This window comes from Branchiostoma floridae, chromosome 5, assembly GCF_000003815.2.
Source record: "Branchiostoma floridae strain S238N-H82 chromosome 5, Bfl_VNyyK, whole genome shotgun sequence".
NCBI classification, from domain to species: domain Eukaryota; kingdom Metazoa; phylum Chordata; class Leptocardii; order Amphioxiformes; family Branchiostomatidae; genus Branchiostoma; species Branchiostoma floridae.
Window position 1 is genome coordinate 17,411,985 of NC_049983.1, and position 20,493 is coordinate 17,432,477.

The window sequence follows — 20,493 nt, forward strand, 5'->3', positions numbered from 1 at the left end:
TAAACTAAATCTATAAAAGGATAGTGTTTTCTAATATTTTGTTAAAATGTGTTGTTTGATTAGTCTTCTAATCTACTCTCTTGACTATCACCCCTATTTTTATGAAAGAAATATTCCTCATCCGATGAAGAATCAGCCAATCAGGAGCTAGGTACTCAGTTCGAACCACTTCCGCGTTTGCGACCTCTAGTCCAGATCTTTGAGGTTGCACTCTGCATGCAGAGTTTTGAGGATTGTTGAAAGGAAGACTTCTTAGGTTTTGTATTCTGTTTTTCGTCCCGAAATGGCGGAAAATGTCAGCACACACCCGTACCTCCCACAGGGTCTGAAGCTCCCGTGCCGATATGTGGAGAATGACAAGTCTATCCAGGAGCTTCTGGGCGTTTTCTTCGGGCTCACAGGTGAGCATGCCGGCATATAACTTACTATAGTACACATTATCTCCTGACAAGGTAAATATTACCCATATCAACCACGCCACTAGCAAAGCTGGTAAGGTCCTAGGAGTCATTCGGCGCAACTTGACCCATTGTCCATCTAGGGTCAAGGCCACTTGTTACAAAGCGCTGGTACGGCCTCACTTGGAATATAGTGCCATCGTCTGGGACCCGTACACCAACAAAGGGATACAGGCGGTGGAGGCCGTCCAGCGCAGGGCAGCCCGAGTGACCCTAAATGACTACCGGCAGACTAGCAGCGTGACACAAATGCTTTCAGACCTGCAGTGGCGCCCTCTCTCCGAAAGGAGGAGGAACGCCCGCCTCACCTTTTTCTATAAAGTAGTCAACAATAATATTAACATAGACGCCAGCAATATTCTGAAGCCTGCCCAAGGGCGCACCCGGGGTAGTCACGACTTCAAATATCAACACATATTTGCACGCACCGATATCTACAAACATTCTTTTTTCCCACGCACAATACCCGAGTGGAATGCCCTGCCTGGCACGGTTGTAAGTGCTCCCAACGTTGAGCACTTCCGTGCCAGGCAGGCGGCCTGCCCGCCCTAACCCGGGAGCCTCAGCTCCCCCCCCCCTACTTTTGCCCCTCGCGGGGTCATTTGGGGGTACCCTATGCAGATGCAGATATTGGTAGTGCAGGGCAGATGTAGCTACTGTGGATGTAATCATAATTAGGGGCCGAGTATGCGACCTTGTGGTACCCCATATGTGACCTGGCCCTGCTTTATAATAGAACAAAGCTTTGAAGCCCTGGACAACCCTCAGTTACAGTCACAAACCAACCATCACAGAGGGTCTGCATGGGGGGTCCTGACGACGATTTATGCTGAATTCAGAAGAACCCCTACTAGTACGTATTACACTAAATCAAGGAAGGCAATTACGCTAGATTTGGTCGCCTAGCTACAAATTACGTAGATAAGATGGTTTTCCCTACGAATTACGGGAAATAAAGATAGGCTCACTACGCCTTACGTAAAAGAGCATGCAGACCCTCATCACAGTCAGCTGATCACAGAGTCCAAGGAGTGGTTGAGGAGCAGTTCCCTTGATTACAAACTCCTACTAGTGCCTATTAAACTGACAATGTCTGCTCTACTCTACTCTTACTAGTGTTAATGACGTCACTGTTTCAGCTTTGGTGATGGTGAGCACCTGGATCTACTCGGGCAGCAGTGCAAAAGTGAAGCTGTCCACGGGACAGCGCCTGACGGTCTGCTGGTTCGTGCTATGCGGATGCATCCACTTGATCCTGGAGGGGTGGTTCAGCGTGTTCCACAACAGCATAGCTGGGGACCAGTCCTTCCTCTCACAGTTATGTAAGTGGTGGGGTATGCACCAGACGAATAACATTAATCTTGAAATGTTTGCAGTGACCTACTACTAGTATGTATATACTAGTAGATGTATAGGTCACTATTTCGCATTTTCTTTTTCGCAACAGTGCCTAGCATAAAATCATTAATACTGGTATGTGTCTTCATTTCTAGAGTTGCTTTAAAAAGTTTAAGAACATCCTTTCTCCTACTACAACTACTACAAGTGCAAAAATATTAAGTTCCCATGAATATAAACTGAATTTATAGTATACTTTTTTTGTGTACATGTAAAATCAAGGCCTTTATTGCAAGACGTGTTAAGCTTTACGCAATCAGTGACCTGTATTAGATTTAAGCCTGCAGTAGTAAAACTAAAAGTAATTACAATTTATGATAGGTCTCCAATTTTGTTAGCTTAAACTTGCAACTATTCTGTCAGTTTGTAACTTTCCTGTTTAAATCTGTTACAGGGAAGGAGTACAGCAAGGCAGACAGTCGTTATGTCTCGTAAGTAACATTTAAGTTGGTATCATGTGGCTTATATTGTTACCGCAGCAGTCTGATTACACATGAAACATCCGGTGTTCCCCTCCTTATGCTCTCTCCTGGATTATTTTTTTACTCAATGTAAAACACAGTTAGGACTTGCTATTGGAGTGTTGGCAGAACTGGGACTTAAGAGGGAGTAAGGACACTCTGGCTGAGTTTGAGAATTTCGAGAAAAGTGTCATGTTGCTGTACTGCACTACATTTAGCCAATCAACTTGTGATGCTGTTACTAGTAGTGCTGCTACATGTAGTCAATTACATGTGTAGCTTTAGATACAGCAGCATATATTTCTTTGAAAATCATTCTGTTTGCCAATACTAATGCTAACTTTTAAAACTTGTTGTTTCTTCCTTCTAATACTTTTTACAGCTCAATCTTATCGCTAACAGCACTCTAACATTTTGGTGTTGTATGACAGTGGTAAATCTTCAATAAGCACTCTAACATCATTTTTAGGTCAACAACATTCACAAAGAATGTCAACATCAGTTTTTCCTATGTTGAAACTTTTCTATGTGAGGACATGCTCTCTACGGCAACTCAACACTGAGATTAGAGACTGCAGCAAGCAAGAAAGAAGATTGAAGTGCTTCCTTTTTTTCATCTTTACCTTTACCTCCAACTTGTTCCAACCTGTGTTACACTGCAACTGCTTTAAGAAGAACAAAAGCTTTGGCTTTGTTTTTCACTTGTTGCTGACCAGACAAACCCTCCCCTAGGGCAGACACCTTCACTGTCGTCATGGAAACCGTGACCGCCTGGCTGGAGGGTCCGGGATGTTTGTTCATCGCGATGGGGTACGTCAACAACAGCCCGAACCGCTACGTCCTCCAGCTGCTCGTGTCCACCGGTCAGCTGTACGGCACCGTCCTCTACGTCGGGAACGAGGTGAAGGACGGCTTCGTCCACGGCCGGATGTGGGATCCGCTGTACTTCTGGTTCTACTTTGTGGTCATCAACAGCCCCTGGGTGATCCTCCCCACCCTCCTAATGGTACAGTCCTGCGGGAAGATGGTGCAGGCACAAGCACAGATGGACAAGGCAGCACAAGTGAAGGGCAAGAAGAAGAAGAACTGAGAAGCAAACGAGATGTTACCGCCTGATGAGATTCTGTTGCTTCCATTATTGATGATCTAGCTAGTCTGTGTGGAATGGAAAATTAAAGTGAAGTTTGTCAGAAGTGCCACTTAAATTTTTATACCTGATATTGCTGATATATGTTTTTTAAGATTGTTTTTTTTCTACCGTTGCTGTCCTGTTTGCTAATTTTTTGCAGCACTTGTTTATACTATAATAATTCATGATCACAGGCCCTAAAGCAGCATTGTAAAGAGTCATGACCGAAGGACTGTGCAACAATGGCCCATTTGTAATACATGTGGTGGCAAAATGCTCAGTTAACAGCATATCAGTTAGTGAGTTGTAGATATGCTTGTTTGGAAATCATCACAATTTTTCAGATACATGTATGTACAACATTATGTGAGTTACCTCTGTAGCAGCATCTCCTAACCCAAAGTAAATATGCATCAAGCATTAAAGCAGCTATCATGATTTGAACTGAAGTTGAATGTTCTTATGAACAAGTACCACTGGTAACTGTTTATACTAGTACTATACAGGTAAGGATATGTTTGATACGAGTTGTTTGAAGTGTGACAATTGGATTTTCATAGAATTTAGAATGTTCCAAGGACACAAAATATTTGTCTTGCTTTTAAGTGTCTGACTGGAAAGTTCAAAGACTATTGTGATGATTGATTAGTTGGCTGTATCAATAAACTTTATAGTATCTGTAGTCAATCAATGTTTGTACCAGTCTGTATTTGTCTTAGCCTACTAAAGTATGCATACAGATCTGAATAAGACTAAGAGCTTTTTTTCTTCATTTTACCAATATGGTCAACTGCATATCACTAATGTTGGTGTCCTGGCTTTAGTTGGATCAATACCAAACTTTCCTCTAATTCTTAACAGACCTTAAGGAACAGAGGGACAAAAGTATGCTTGTTCTAACTATGAAGGTGGGAGAAAGTGTAATAGGCAACATTTTATATACAAAGCTTGTCCTTGTTCTAACCTAAGGACAATTTTCATCTTGGGAGATTGTGTTGATTTTGATCACCTTACTGTAGTACCATACATGAACATGCCTCTGAACCTGAAGATCCAGAGTTTGAATCCCAGTTGCTCACCTGACACATGCACAACTTTAGGAGGTTTCAATTTCTGTTACCGGTATCCTTTAGCCCACAAAAGAGCCTGGAGTTGAACAAGGTAAATCTTATAACTTTTGCAGTGTCTTTATTTCCTTGCTTTCAGTGACACTGCAAATATTGATTTAGTATTCACAAAATGTTCCAACACTTCTGTCCTTTTCCCACCATGATCCCTTCTTTGGTCACATATTTGTAGCAGACTTTACGAAAGTCACTGTACTTTTGCTGTGTCAATAAAGATATCTAATACCTAACCAGTACCAAATGTAAACCTTACATCCTAGTTTGTTGGATTTTTTACTACAGTGTGAAGGTGTAATAGCAATTGGTTATATCAGGATGTCTTTCTTTTTATTTTACCAGTGCATTCTATTGATTTACTGGGGAAAAATTCCAAAACAGATGTATCAATTTGGTGTGGCTGATTAAAAAAAATTAAAAAGACTTAGTTAACATGTTTTTCTTGCCTTATACAGTGCTAGTAGGGGAATTTCCCCGGTACAAGGAACCTGTAACTACTGTACATAGCATCTGTCTTCTCTGTCACGACCAGTGGAAGACTAGGTCTTCAGTGAGCTAAACTGGATCGATATCACTTTGAAATTCCCTTTTTTTTGCCTGTACCTTCTCCAGTGCGGACAACTTCACGGTTGTGATGGAGAGCATCACAGCGTTCCTGGAGGGACCGGGGTCCTTCCTGGCAGCCTGGGCCATCCTGGAGAACAAGCCGTCCCGCTACCTCCTCCAACTCCTGGTGTCTACGGGCCAGCTCTACGGGGATATCCTGTACTACACTATAGAGTACAAGGATGGCTTCATACACGGCCCCATGTGGCACCCTCTGTACTTCTGGTTCTACTTCATGTTCCTGAACAGCTTCTGGATTGTTATTCCCTTCTGTCTGCTGGTTCAGTCCTGCGGGAAAGTTAGCCAGGCTCAGTCGGCTTTAGACAAAACTGGTGCTGGGAAGAAACGAAAGTAATTTTGTGAGACACAGCATGGTCACATGTGTGGTGGCAGGCCATTGTATGAGTTTGATGTCATACAATTTCAAATTTTAAAACATTCTGTGACATCTAAGGATCGAAGGAACGAACCAACTGCTGACATTTAAGGATAACACTCTTTGATAAAAGACAGCTCAATTTGTATGACACATTCACTTAATCTCAGTTGCAAGAACCTGTTCAATTTGGTGGTACAGCAACTATGACATGTGACCAGGGCCTAACATAAAATAAGGTGATAGAAAGCTAGCCTAAAGGAGTGCAATTTTACATTTTTACTGAATGTGTATCTATTGCAGAAGAAATTTTACTTCATGATTAAAAGTCATGTTTCCAAGATGTAACTTTTACAGATAATCATTGTAATCAATGATGGTGTTGATGCATTAACAATGCACCAAGAAAATTGGAAGGGGTATTTTATGGCTTACAAAGGACTCTATTATTGTTCATAGTGAAGTGAAGGCCAACTGTAATATTATGGTAGTGATTTTATACTATCATTTCAAAACTGAGATTGTTGATACCGTAGATCAATGAGTAGGAAATTTTACATGAAGACTTGATAATTTTGATGCCATTCCATTATTGGGTGCTCCTCACCTAAGAAATTACTATCTAGTCTGTATATCAGTATCACAATCTTTCACAAATGATGAAGAATGTATTCCTTTACTGCATTTTTGGCAATGCCTCGGGGGCGAGCCAAATGGTGTATTATTCAATATTGATGTCACTATTGTACCTACCTCATATTGTAGTATGAGTGCAATCGTGACGAGAAAGTATGGGATATCATCCGAATAAATGATTGGATTAGCGAATATTGATGTCAAACTTTTTCTCTGCGCTGAACAATAGAAAACATCTAATTGACCACAAGACGTCACCAGGCGAATTTAGAAATAGAATGGTGTAGCAGTGATACATGTTTGATACAATTCTGCATTGGATATTTTAACAGCCACCTCTAGCAAGCAGTAAAATAAATGCTGAAAACGCCAAGGTTGCTGCACATTGATTGGTCAATTAATGCTATAGGCTAGCCGATCAGCATATAGCAGTGGATGCTGTGTGGGATATCAATAGATTTATCCGTATGTCACACCCATTGAATGGCAAGAGGCAATTAGTTAACCAATCAGAATTTAGACTTTGGAAATCCTTTGGAATTCGTCATTCAGCTGCCAATCAACTTTAAAACAGAAAGTACATACAGGTGTTAAATTTCGTATCATTTTCCAATTTTTCCTTACTGATAGGTCGATTTATTTCATAGGACCAAGGACCAATCAGCACCGCCATAACGATGTTTATGATAGGCTTAGTTGCAGTTCTACTTCAATCCGCTGAGTGATAGTGGCGTCCTTATACCGGCAGTAAGTTTGAGATGAGCCTCAATACGGACAACAGACATGATTAAAGCTATCTTTGACAAAGGGACAAAAGCTTAAGAGAAACCTACATGGGCAACAGATCTACCAAATGTCCAACAGTCTATGATGATCGCCCAAGTGCAAGTCCACAATGGTTGTTGATTCGAGGTCCACTAGATTACCTGTGACTGTTCACTTAGGTACGGCAATGTATGATTGTGCTATCCTATTTGTGTGCAGCTGGCTGGCAATTCCCATAACCAAAGCTACTTGTCGAATCTGTAGGTACCGGATGTCGAGGAGGTGAAGACACTTATCAAATGAGGCCCTGGGAAATTATGTATATATCGTCAAGTAGTATCTATGATCTTCGGCAAGAGTCTCCAGTACCTTTAGAACCGACATCAAAAAGTAAAGTGTGTGGTTCGCCTTATTTTGACAAAATTCTGAAACGTGAGAAATGCAAACTGAAATTGCATAAACAAATACTTGTAAATACATGAGAACACAAAAGGTCTCAATCCCATACCTTATTTCCCTCATCCCATACAACAAAAGTACGAAAATGTAGATAACACATGACATGTAAGAGTGTAACACATTTAATCAATGCATCATTTGAAGCAAGTGGAAACATGAAAATACATTTACCAATGAAAGCATCAATTATCCTATGTAATCCATTTAGAATTACCCCTTCTAAATTATTCTACACATGTGGGGTATCTTATCTTACATCCTATATTGATTTCATACAATTGCTCAACCTTCGATGTTGATGGACCAAGAAGAAGAGAGGGAAGTAACGTTTTTAAAGTAAAATTTCTGCAGCATTGTCATTTATTTCTTTGATAAGGTTCAGCTTAGTCTAAAACAATGTTGTCTCACCAAATTCTAAACCAGAATGGCTTGCTTTAATAGCGCAGCTTAAGAGACTTTTAAGAGAATTTGAAATAGACCGGTACGTCGGCCGTCCAGGCTTTCTTTTCTTCCGAACCTTTTCTTCTGCTAACTTTTTGTGCTGCTATCACAATTTTTCCATTACACCAATTGCACACTTTTGAATGTTTTCATTCATTTTTCCTCCCTCCAAACGATCTGTCTTGGTTCGTCAAGTCGAAGTTTTGACCAGGAACAACGGTAGCAACAACCTACACATCAGAACGATTCAAACATTGACATTAACAAATACATGTAATGTACTAGAATGAAGCAAACCGAAAACACATTGTATTGACGCATGGACTAACATTACACTTCATCTATTAATGGCCCCTCCGACTCTCTCAATGTCACTGACAAATAGTCTGAGTCCGTCGGAGGGGGGCGGGGTAATCGACGGAGTAGCCCGTGGGGGGAGGGGGGTGGCACAAGTCATGGTGATCTTTGGCACGGAGATTGTGGACGTCGATTCCGTGTCGTCTGCATCGCTGAGAACTTTTGGCGCGGGCGTGTTAGCGCGTAGTGATTCCGTGTCGGGCACGGAGAGCAGACTCCTATTGTCAATGTCCTGATGAACCCTTCCGTACCCGCCCCTATACAACTCTGTCGTCTCTGACGGCGTTGTGTGATGATGATGACTGTTGGGCATCTGTTGTTCGGACTGGTTGATGCTGATCATGGTGATGGGTTTGGGTATGGATTCCGTGTCGGACTCGCTAGAGGGCGATTCATCCTCGGTGACTCTCATCGTGAACGTTTCGTCCCAAATGGCAGGTGTTTTCATCGCGGGTTGTTTCCGGACTTCTGAGTGCACGCCGCTACTGTCCGTGCGTGCCGTACTGTCCGAGTTCCGCGTGGCCACCCCGCTATCCGGGCGACTGTACTCAACCTGCCGTTTCGGTTTCACCTTAAAGTCTGTATCAACGGGACTGGGCGGCGGGTTACCATGGTTACGGTGCCCTGCGACCTGGCCCAAAATCCGCTTGGGCTCGCGATATCTCATCTGTGCGTCCGTGGCGCTGTCCCCGCTTTCTCTGCGCCGCCGGATGCTGTGTGTCTTCTGTACATACACGATGTGGTTCCCGCTCTTTCCCTTGTTAGGGTTCCCGTTGATTGTTCTCGTCAAGTAATCCTGGTCGGACTGCAGGACCGAAGGCAAGCCGGACCTGTATTTCTCCCTGTCTTGTTCTCCGAAGTATCTCCTTGCTACAGAGTATCCGTTTTTGGACACCATTTGCTGGTGGATGTGCGATTTGTCCACGACGTAACGTCTCTGTCCTGGCGACCATCTCGGACGAGATCTTTCCTCAGTTGTAGATCCGTCCTTCAAACCTTCTAAACTGTCGCTACTCTCATTCCCGGAGTCGCGTCCTTGTCTGTCCTTCGTCCTTCTCATTTTCTGTTGCGGATGGGAGATTCTTTTCACACGGATGATGTTGCTATTACTATTGTTATTGTTGTTGTCCGCGCTTGATTTAGAGCTTGATGAGTTTGACAACACTTTCCCCAGCTCGGACCGTATCGAGCTCGACGTGTCCTCGGAGGAAACGCCCGACAAGTTGGCGGGAAAGTCCCCGTTTAAAACGACCCCGTTCTCGCTCATGACCGTCTTGATCTCGTCTGACCGGATGGAGGGAATGACGGGTAACGTGGGGATGTTGTTCCTGCCGCTGACGTTTAGAATCTTCTTGTCCTGCGTGGAAGCAATGGGAGCAGGTGCAAGAGGCGCTGCCTTGCGGGACTTGCTGCGCTGCAGGTACTGGCGGAAGTTGTTGAAGTGGCCGGCCCTGTGCTCCTGTGAAGGCCGCCGGGTCAGATATTTGCCGGTCAGCCGGCCAAAACTCTCACCCTGGATGGGCTGAATGGGAAGGACATACAGTGATTAGGAATCGTTCGAGAATGAAAATAATGCAATCACAAATCTAGCCGTCATCATTCGCGACGAGGGACCAGTAAACTCGAAACTCAATTCAGTTTTCTTCAGCAAAAAAGTTTCTTGGATTTTTTGAAACACTGTTAAATTTAACTACCCTATCTGACGACGCTAAACAACTTTAAATTTTACGTGAAATTATTATTAGCACAATGAAAGCTACATTTATTATGGCAACTAAACAATCAAATGTACCCCCCCCCCGCCCCTTTACTTCATCAATCAGTACAATATCAAAGATAGAGCACAGAGCCACGAGCACTAGTACTTTTACCTTGTACCAGACACAACCACAGACACACATGCTAACTTACCGGAGCCTGAGGTTGTTCGCTAGCCTTGCCGTCCACCATGACCAGCTGTGTTTGCTTCACTGTTTTTCTCGGGGACTCCAGTGCTACTGACGGCACCACAACCACAATTTGCCTGCAATAACAACATGGCACATAATCTTAAAAATAAAGTATTTCAACTGGTTTTAACGAAAATTACTCTTTCTTAAATGATCGATTTTTTTACAACGATTTTTCCAGGGACACACAGCGCTGACCATTGAAACTAAAATATCAATGCTTCGTTAATGTATCAGAATATGCTACATATTTTTACCCCCGGAATGTAGAGTTTGGCACAATTTAGTGCAAACCATGACCTAAAATCAATATGCACGGTAGTTGAATGTTACGTACTGTTGGAATGGAAATCCCTGTCCGCAAAATGTACCGAGTACTGGCCAAAACTAAAAATCTAGTGGAGTACCAGGTCGAGGTCGGGGTGTAGGTACAAATGAACAAAACGAGAAGTGCAACAGATAGAGTGAAAATAGAAAAATACACGCAAAGGACAGTCAGCGGTGTACTAAGTTGTCACAAGAAGTTACTTATGGTCATCACCAGTGGCAACCAACCAGAGGCTAGGCAGAGACCAAACTTACCTCGGAGGTCTGAGGATTTGAGTCCCGTCTCCACCCTCGCCGTCACGGTAACTCCTGATGATGAACATTGAGAACATCTATTAACGATTGGGACTGGAACATTTGCCTTTCTGTGTACCCCATTTACCAGCTAGTAACTGTAGATTCAACAGCCGTTACACCTTAGTCCAGCTCGCCAGACGGCCTGCCTATACAGCTAGCCGTGTTCAGTTTTGTCCCGTTATTTTGTTAGACCAATAACAACGACGGAAGCTAATTAAGTCATGAAAAGACGGTGCAAATAGCGGGCCGCACAGACGATAGTACATAGAACAACAGCACTTGTCCCACCTGTCACTGTGACTGATCACCATGAGCTAAACATAGACACACACAACACAATATTTAAACTTTGACAATCCCTTCTGTACCGTTTCTTCTGTATACAAGATAATGATATTCCGCTAATGACCCTTTAAGAGATTTTTAATTGAGGATCCAACAAAGCAGAAACGGTGGCATGCAGACAGTAACGCCGTAGTCAATTGTGATGTTCAAACAGTGCCCAATTGACCATTCAATGATACACGCGCTCAACTTAACGTACATAGAGCGACCCTGACAGCCGAGCAAACTTGACGTGTGACCTTTGACCTGTCTTGTTGCCCTGCTTGCAATGGCCACACTATGTTTACTGTGTGTTCGTTCGGTTGCTACCGAGTTGTATAGATGGAAACAAGTAGATGTTCTAATTGCGTAGAATCTATTGATTGTTTATTTTTTTGCTGTAGCAACCATGCGATACATACTACCCAGACATAGCAAACATCGTTAAATATTAATGACATATGCGTGCTTTGATTTTGAATAGAAAATCTTAAGGTGTGGGTTTCCAACTGTATGTTCTTTGAGATTTAACTGACAGATTTATGAATCATCCGTCAGACATTTTGATCGTCCAATCATGTTTCTTTTCAAACGTGATACAGAGAATTGATTAGCAATCCAACTACCTACCATTTGATTTGTTCCATTTGATTGGTATATATAAAGATCATTTGCTTGAATAGTGTTTAAACACAAGTACAGGATTCATGTCTTAATTTCCTGAAGCATATACTTTGTTTCTATCGCTATTGTTTATTCCTAGCCTAGTACCCTTTGAAGCCTCTCTAAAAGTCCTTCGTTTTACTACCTTACTAATTCTTAGATGTTTAGGGACTGTGATGTGAATAGGTCCACGATACCCTACTTGGTTTCTACTCTTAATTCTCTTTCTCAAATCAGTTTTATTGCCTACATCATGATATATATGTAAATGTAGTGAAGGGTTAGTGTCCCGCCCAAGAAACGATATTTGTCTGGTGGAGGCTGCAACACATGTATACTTTCGGATATTCCGAATTGGTATGATACTTACTTTATAGTCATGGGCAGGTCCTTTGGGATCCGCATGTTTTTGGCCGGGGGGCTGCGATGACTCCTGGCCATCACCATGTCTGGTTTCTGTTCGGGCAGGCTGTGGAGTTCCTTCTTCTTCAGGTTCAGAATCTCCACAATGCTGGGAGAAAGATGAAGAAAGTATGGGTAAAAAAAATAGCCCAAATGCAAAACTTTATGAATACAGATTTAGTAAGATCAAAGAGGCTATAGGCAATGACCTTCTTGGTAAGGTAAAGGAGGTTGTACCTAACGTTGCAGTGCTCATACACGTATGTTTTTCAGAAATTCTAATTATTAACTACAATTTGTCACATCTTTTATGAAATAAATGCAGTCTGTGGGGCAATGGACCCTCACCAAAATGCATTTTGACCGTCCAGTGATTCTAATCGCAGAGATATAACATTGAACTTGCGAAAATGTATGTAGAGTTGCCGGTTTTACAACTGCGAGCTGGTGTTTGGCACGGACAGTCTCATTCTTACCTGTGGAGTTCGAAGTCGTTGGGACTCTGTCTCTCTGCTCTGTTGGGCCGGGGCAGATGCGGCAGGAACGGCCCCTCTCTCGCCCTGAAGCCGCTGTTTGGATCTACGTCTACTTGTACTCTGGAAAACAATGGATAATCCGGGTTGAAACGGTGCACCATTCTGACTGCATGAAGGTTGTTTGGAGGTCCTTACAGAAAGTGCCATAGCCAAAGCCGCCGTAAGTGTGCTTGACTATGTGGAGTGTTTTATCCAGGATGTGAGTGGTACTTGTTGGGGCGTTTGTGAGTTTCAAGTGTAGAAGTTATAGCTGTGAGGTGGTGTCGCCAAAAACGTAAATATACCTCCCCGTACCGCTTGTCTTTCGGAAGTCTTCTAACACTTGTACATAGAAAACCTGACGACCAAGAAAACCATAAAAAGGACTGTTTTGCTAACATAAACCCCCCAACTTGCTATATTTCGGGTAGAACTTAAAGACAGCATTGCTGGGGACAGTGATGCACAGACTTGATAACATACTAAGATCGACTGATCGGTTTAACTTTGTGCCGAAATATAACAGATTATTTAGTGTTGAAATGTGGTGAAGATTTGTTGGAACAAAGTTAAATCTGTCTCATAAAGTTGCGTTATATTCTTACAAAAGAGGTACACTTGAAATGTACTTAAGCTTCAATGTACTTCAATCGAATCAACACGCTAGATTCTATATATCTAATATAGACATTCTTAATTCTATGATTGAATGTATACCAGACTTATTTCTACAGTGATGTTGTCTGTGTTAGTTGACCCAAAAAGGACTGAAAGAACTAAAAGAACCCGATATGGCGCAGAACTCGATTGGTGAACTTGGCATAACATAGTGTGAACTTGATCTCTATGAATTCAATGGCTATATAAATTTCCATTGTTTTGCCGCCTCCAGGCTTTTCAGTCACCAGAAGTGGAGAGCTCTGTAAGTGATGGAGACGCTACTTGGTGACGATTATGTTCAGAAACGCTAGAGGTGATAGGGTTTCTATAATAGTCTATATATAGGCGTTATAGATTTTCTATGTAGTGCATGCAAAGAACAATTTCAGAAACCATGATAGGAAGATTTCTATATCGTTTTCATTGTGATATGATCCTTTCCACTGCTATATATTGTTCTGCTATTTCCGTTCTTTTATAGCACTGTAAAGGAGGAAATGGTCTCAATGGTTTTCTGTTCGCGTTTTTTTTTCGCAGGGACGTCTTCATCGTAAACTTAAAACGCACCGCAAACACTCCATTTTGTCCCTGCCGCGAAATTTAATCCTCGCGAACATGTCACCTTTTATAGTACAGTGTGCAGTGCATAGTAGTGTTAAGGTACATTGTACATTCACGATGGGAGGGGGTATAACTTAACACCTTGGACAAATCGATTTTCCATGCCATGCTTAAATTTTTCATCAATGTGTATGTATTGTGTAGCCGATATTGGCATCATCGGGTCTAAAGTTACTGCACAGGCGACTGCAAGTTTTATCCCCCCTGACGCCGGCAAGGTCTGAGATCTAGAGGTTACATACATGTGCACCAAATACGCAAATATCACCTATGAGAACATTTGTATATTAATTTCATCACTCAACTAAGGTGAAAATGAGTACCTAGCCAGTTCGGTTAGGTGCCCTCTTTCGGATAGGACGTCCAGTCGGAGGGCTGTGTTTGAGGAGTCACAACTCGATAATTATAGATCACACCGCACTTATGAAAAGCAGTACCCTTAAGGTCCTTCCTGTGGTTAGTGGATCAAACCTTACAGTCAGGTCATATATACATTCAGCCGCTAGTGTACTTACTGTACAAAACTGGTGTTACGCTCCAAGGACGAAGCAAACAAACAAAGTCAACAGCGATTTTCAACAAGGTGTAAAATACACACATCCAGTACCTGTGTCTGGGTCCCGGGATGGACGGTAGTGTTGACTTGGTGACCGCAGGTATCGCTGTCTTCTTCTTTGTTCTGGCGAATATCTTCTCTTGTAGCACCTGACGTCCCTGTGTGGACAAGAAGCGTACGTACAACCTTCAAGGCGTTTTCTTGGTGTACCACTAAGAGGTCACTACTATGGCTGACGTTTTAAAACAATACCCATCCCACCTTTCTCGGACCCCCTTGGTCTGTGATGGTTTCATCAATCATGTTTGTAATGAAGCGCTGTTATAGAGATAAGTTTAAAGACTACTGAATGCACAGCCTATAAAAACAACAAACTGCCGTCTATAGACCCCGGACAGTTGATGAGGCACCCTTACTTTGTAGCATTCTTTAGACAGTACCCAGAGAATAATGGATCCATCAATTGGCTTTATGGAGAAAAAAGGGTAAACATGATGGAGGTAAAGATACACTATACAATCACACAGGTGACACGCCTGGCTTTATTTCTGTCAGCGGCGCCCGCTATGTGACACGGGGAAGGCCTGGAATATGGGACAGCGACGGCAAGTCTGCAATCTTAAGTAGTAGTCTCTCTTCTTCAAGTCTCATCCGCCACACTCAAAGTGCTGGCAAAATCTTTCAGGTGTATTTCAAGTATTTTGCAGTACATGTAGGTGGCTGGCATTCATGCTAGATCTTTATGATTTATAATACCTATTACATGTAATATGTTCTATGACATTTTTCTGGCAACGGCTCTTGTGTCCTTCATCGGTATCTTATTCGGCGATGGCATCAATCGGGTATAGTCCCGATCATCATAAATTACTATTCTTATTGTTCTATAAACGTGTCCGCTTGAAACTATCTACGAAATATTGAAAACTGGCTGAAAAGTGCATGTATGCCAACTTATATTATTACAATGCCCCCATATTGACGGAGGTACTAGTAACCAGACACCCCAGGTTATAAAGGCAGACGTTCATTGTCATTCTTGCCTACGTGAGTATTTCAGCGTCAACTCTGAACCCAACCCCTGTCGATGTTAGCGCAGCCTTCAGTTTGCAATTCTTGGGGCAAAAGTGCTCGTCACAAGGTAAAAATAATCTGCATTTCTTTGCGACAGCAGTCATCGCTGCTTTTGTTGGACGTCAATAAACTTACTACAGTACTGTAACCCGCTCTAAGCCATCTGCTTGACTAGCCACTAACCCAAATCCCCCAAGTGCTACTTATCCAACAATGTGTTCCCACATGATGGCATGGACGTAATCGTCGAAAATGTCATATACTGAGTACAACACACTAAGAGGCCAAGCGAATATTATTTTTCACGATGGGAAACGAACATTGGGAATATCATCAATGATAGCACGTCCCTGTGTGGACAAGAAGCGTACGTACAATCTTGAAGGCGTTTTCTTGGTGTACAACTAACAGGTCACTACTATGGCTGACGTTTAAAACAAGACCCGGTCCACTTTTCTCGGACCCCCCTGGTCTGTGATGGTTTCATCAATCATGTTTGTAATGAAGCACTGTTATAGAGATAAGTTTAAACATTGGGAATATCATCAATTATAGCACCTTTCCAGATCGTACATGAGAACAATGGTGTCAAGAAACAATGGTGTCAAGGGCGTGTGACCGGAAATAGATAACGTCGCATGAGGTTTTATAAACAGTCAACGCCATGCTTTCGCCTAAAACCTCATTCTCCACACAAACACACATACATACAGTCATACACACACACATACAACACTGATTAATTTAAGGATTTGGCAGTAACGTTATAGTCACACCACTGTACTATACAGTGTCGGCAAACCACGATAACTACCGGAATAACTACAAGATTCACCTGTCTGTGCATGATAGGAATCCCTTCCATTTCCAACAGTATTCGGTCACAGTTCCCCTTCAGGTCTACCCCAGGCTTTACCGCAGCACGCTGTGGCCACATTGTCCTGGTGACCGTTCGATAGATCACAACAAACGACCATTTCCCAAACGTACCATCACTTATCGAGTGTCAAGACATCTATAGTGTAAATCTTTGCATGTCCCTGAGAGAGACGTCCACACAAAGCAGCATTGGACAGGGCGAAAGGAAGAGATGTCTCAATAAGCCGTTTGTGTTTTTAATATCTTTAGAATATCATGATTTGTCGGGGTCCAATTTCCATGGTCTTCCAGTACATTTGACAAACCTTTAACGATGCAAATGTTTCAACCTAAAAGCTGTGCATTTGAAGTTTGCTACACACCCACGATAAGGGTATATACATTCGAAAGGACGACTAGGATAAACTATGAGGTGCTCCTCATGCACTAAAGCTTATGTAGGTCATTGACAATGTAGGTTGCTAACAATGTTTCTAAATCCGACTTCAGCATTAGCTGACACAAAAGAGGTAAAACGGCTCTAGATGTAATGATAGATGTTACCCAGAGTAGATCTACGATTACCCAGCAGTAGTGTTGCCAACCTTGTCTTTCCGGGTCTTCCCCACGAGGCCGCGGCGTCTGCGGTTCGACCGGGATTCCGGAGACAGGTCGAACACCTTATTGCACCTGATGGTCCTGTACTCGGTCAGGATTAGCTGCTGCATGGATCAGATGATGCGCACATCGGTACCCAAGTCGTCTTCAGACGACAGAAATCTGTGCCACCTGCGGTGTTTCCTTTCGCTACCTGATCTCTCTCCCACCTACTTGCTGTCCTCTTTAGGTACATGTCCAGTAGTGACGTTTCGCGGTGAAGCAGTGTTTTGTAGAGACTGCAGATGAGCAAGACCTTCGCGGCACTTGATCAACCTCGCGCAGTTCACGGAGAAGTTTGTCGCAGCTGGAATAGCTGTAAATTTAACTACGAAGCCCCTTACCCGTTCAAATCATGCAGATTAAGTTTGAAAGCAATCCGGACTCCAACGGGACACCCGACACCGATTGTTTTGTTGTAGCGCTGCAAGGGAATCTGGTGGTAAGGAGGCGGTTGGTTTGGTTAGTCACCTGAGCCGGGCGGTAGCCATGGATCGGGTGGTGGTGGGTAAGGATCGTCAACAGGCAAACAAACTCCCCCCGCTGTTTATATCTCATGTTCAGCGGAAAACGTAAACTTGTCGCGACCCCCTGGACTAAACACACGCCTTCCATGTGCACCCCCGGTCATCCCAAACACAATCCCATTCACACCCACTCAGCAAATACTTCAATTTGAAGAAACCGTACTTAATTGCTTTCAAATCGCCCGTAATATGCCCCATGTATTGACATTGCAGACACTGGATGCTGTTTTAAGGCACCTGTCCCTTTAGGTATGCTTTGTCTCGTCACGGCTTAGATAAACTGTTTTGAACACTTCTAATGTGGCCTGTCTAACGTTTACTCACCATGCCTGATCGCCGAAAGTCAGGTCATGGGTGAGTTGGCCCAGTGTATACGTGGTAAGGATTGTATTCCGACAAACATACGCATAGGACCTCCCGTTTTCTGCCTTCCAAATACTAGTTCGATTAAATGGTGTATGCGATACGGCACACGCCCTTTCCGTACTTGTAAATGGAAGAAGATACTTACAAAATTTGCCATTGGCATATAATTGTTATATCCTTTGTCTTTATCATGATTTGTGCCACGAATAATCGCAGTTCACAAATATCTTTGCCAGATTATAACCTTTCATTTTGTTTTTATTTCCTTGCGATGTACAAACAATCACTAGAATAAAACTGCTTCCAAAAGGCAACTTTGCTATGAATCTCTACCTTGCCATTTTTCAGTAAGTATAGAAGGAAAAGAAGAACATAACTGCCTTTGCCTTTGGCTACTTTGGATGTGACATTCAATAATGTAAAAACTTTTAAAGTGAAGGACGTCTGGATAGAGTAATCTAAAAGCATACGAAGATCTTCATAATCCAACGAATCAACTCACCTGTTGTACTTTAACCTGTCCCTGCATGGCCCTCAGCGTGGCGGCTCCGTACGTGTGCGGGACTACTCAGGAGGTCAAGACGTAATGAACCACCATCAACCTACGCAGAGAAGTGAAACCTTAATTAAGCTACACGATCTGACCAAATTGACTATGGTGGGACATTGGACATTCATATTGCCAGCCTTTCGTTATATTTTGTCAGGTTCCCTTTTTGTCTCCCAGCCAAACGTTTGACTTGGCAATAACAAAACGACAAAATATAAAGCCCGACAAAAAATACCTAAAAAGACTTCAGAAACCAGCAAGAGATTCAACCTATGCTTGGAAACTGGAACATTAGCGGCACAGCACAGGCAAGAATGTTAACGTTATAGCGTTGCGATCCGTCTGATAGTGTAGTTATCCAACAAAATGCCTGAATCTCGCTGTACTTATATGTTGCAGTTTTCAGGCACCAACCAATGACAGGAACGCTCACAACATCACAGGCCAGTATACCCTTTACCTTCATTACAACCTATAACACCATTGGCCAAAGAAACAGTTACCATGATTCGCTATCCTAGTTGTCACATACAGGTGTCATTTGCCGTTTTCGAAGTTAGCGGTTCAAGTCTTTGAATGACCAACGCACCTGTCTCCGTATAGAGCGAGAGAAAGGATTGGAAGTTACATAAGATGGACATCTATTTTTCAAACTCACACAAAACAACAGCTGATGCCTCTGATGTCCCCTTCTGTTTTTGACAGTTCTTTATATAAGTCTACCTCACATTTCATTATATGTATGCCTGTCTTCTCGAAACTCATCATGTCAGAAGGGGAGAGAAAATGAGAGAATAAACGATCACAAACATAGTAACGGGGCCAATGTACATGTATACCTTCAACAAGACAGTCAAGAAGGATATGGTACAATTTCCGACAACACATTTTACATCATAGGCCTTATACAACTTTGAGTGCGGTAACATTCGTCGAACGGTTGGTTGCCATACAACTTTGATATCGTAGGCTTTTCAAGTAGGTTCTGACAGAAACCAAACGCAGACATGTAAGAGTCGTTTTCTTTAAAAAGGCAGCTGAAATTTGTACAACATATGCACGACTTTCCAAGAATGCCTTCAGTTTGCAATCGTACGACTAACCTTACCACGAATGTTACGGCACCCTTAACTTAACATAACTTCTTGGATACATAACGACAGTGTTTCAAGGAAAATTCAAGCATCAAAGCTCGTCGTACAAACCTGGGGATGAGAAACGGGGGTTGAGCTCACCTGTATAAAGTTCTTACGGCATCAGCGACGAGTTTGTTACCAAATATGTTGTTTTGCCCGCGAAATAGACTTTACACTCGCGACCCTGACCCTTTCATTTGACAATTGTGATTTGGCATTGTTTGAGAAGTCTGTGAAATACTGATTTGTCTTCAGCGTGTACATTCTACGTGTTCTCGTTGCCGAAATGCTGGAGGAGAATGACGCAGTGTAATAAGTCGCAGGGCGCGCCAGTTTCCCCGCCACGTCGCTATGGACTGGACTTGAACCGTAGAGCCTTGTTTTGCATTCTCGGCTCTATCCAGCCGTGCATCGCTCGAGGCTTGGTTACCGATGTGAGCGGCGTGCCGCGGGGGTCGAACAAACGGGGTTGCAGCGGGTCAGTTGGGCGGGGAGAATGATTTAGAGATTCGCTGTCGCGCCTATTCTCGTGTTCTGAGTGGACAAGCCGGGATTGGCCCGGCGTGAATAGGATAAGATGTCGGGTATTGTTGGCGCGGTTGCCCCCCTGCCGTACGGAAGCAGTGATCCTCGCACCCGTCCTACTGTGGGGGCGGCGCGGCGGGAGGCCGGATGGACGGTGTGACTGTCGTGGATTAGGTTAGGATGTCCTCATCAGGCATTCACAGGACAACAAGTGGCTTTAGGCTTAGGAAAAAGAGCCCTACCGGCAGTTCACGGCCTTTTTTCACTTTCAGGCGT

At 43.1% G+C, this 20,493-nt stretch overlaps 2 protein-coding genes across 4 annotated transcripts; one reads left to right on the forward strand and one right to left on the reverse strand.

Moving 5' to 3' along the window:
• The first annotated feature begins 140 nt into the window (after positions 1-140).
• Positions 141-6,380, forward strand: LOC118415339 (3-beta-hydroxysteroid-Delta(8),Delta(7)-isomerase-like). Of its 2 annotated transcripts, none has more exons than XM_035819846.1 (4): positions 141-401; positions 1,598-1,780; positions 2,251-2,287; positions 3,050-4,137. In XM_035819846.1, exons 1-4 carry the CDS (start codon positions 284-286, stop codon positions 3,405-3,407), a joined length of 696 nt encoding a protein of 231 aa, XP_035675739.1. In that variant the 5' UTR covers positions 141-283; the 3' UTR covers positions 3,408-4,137. The 2 variants fall into 2 exon arrangements, with proteins under 2 accessions (XP_035675739.1, XP_035675740.1); XM_035819847.1 differs by lacking the exon at positions 3,050-4,137 and adding an exon at positions 5,183-6,380 and having other exon boundaries at positions 142-401.
• Positions 6,381-7,518: 1,138 nt separating this feature from the next.
• On the reverse strand, positions 7,519-20,400 carry LOC118416444. 2 transcript variants are annotated; one of them, XM_035821544.1, is made up of 8 exons: positions 19,792-20,400; positions 18,509-18,608; positions 14,576-14,682; positions 12,649-12,768; positions 12,141-12,281; positions 10,742-10,795; positions 10,122-10,233; positions 7,519-9,732 (listed from the first exon to the last, which is right to left on the reverse strand). In XM_035821544.1, exons 2-8 carry the CDS (start codon positions 18,533-18,535, stop codon positions 8,191-8,193), a joined length of 2,103 nt encoding a protein of 700 aa, XP_035677437.1. In that variant the 5' UTR covers positions 18,536-18,608; positions 19,792-20,400; the 3' UTR covers positions 7,519-8,190. The 2 variants fall into 2 exon arrangements, with proteins under 2 accessions (XP_035677437.1, XP_035677436.1); XM_035821543.1 differs by lacking the exons at positions 18,509-18,608; positions 19,792-20,400 and adding an exon at positions 17,062-18,495.
• Between the last annotated feature and the right edge of the window lie 93 nt (positions 20,401-20,493).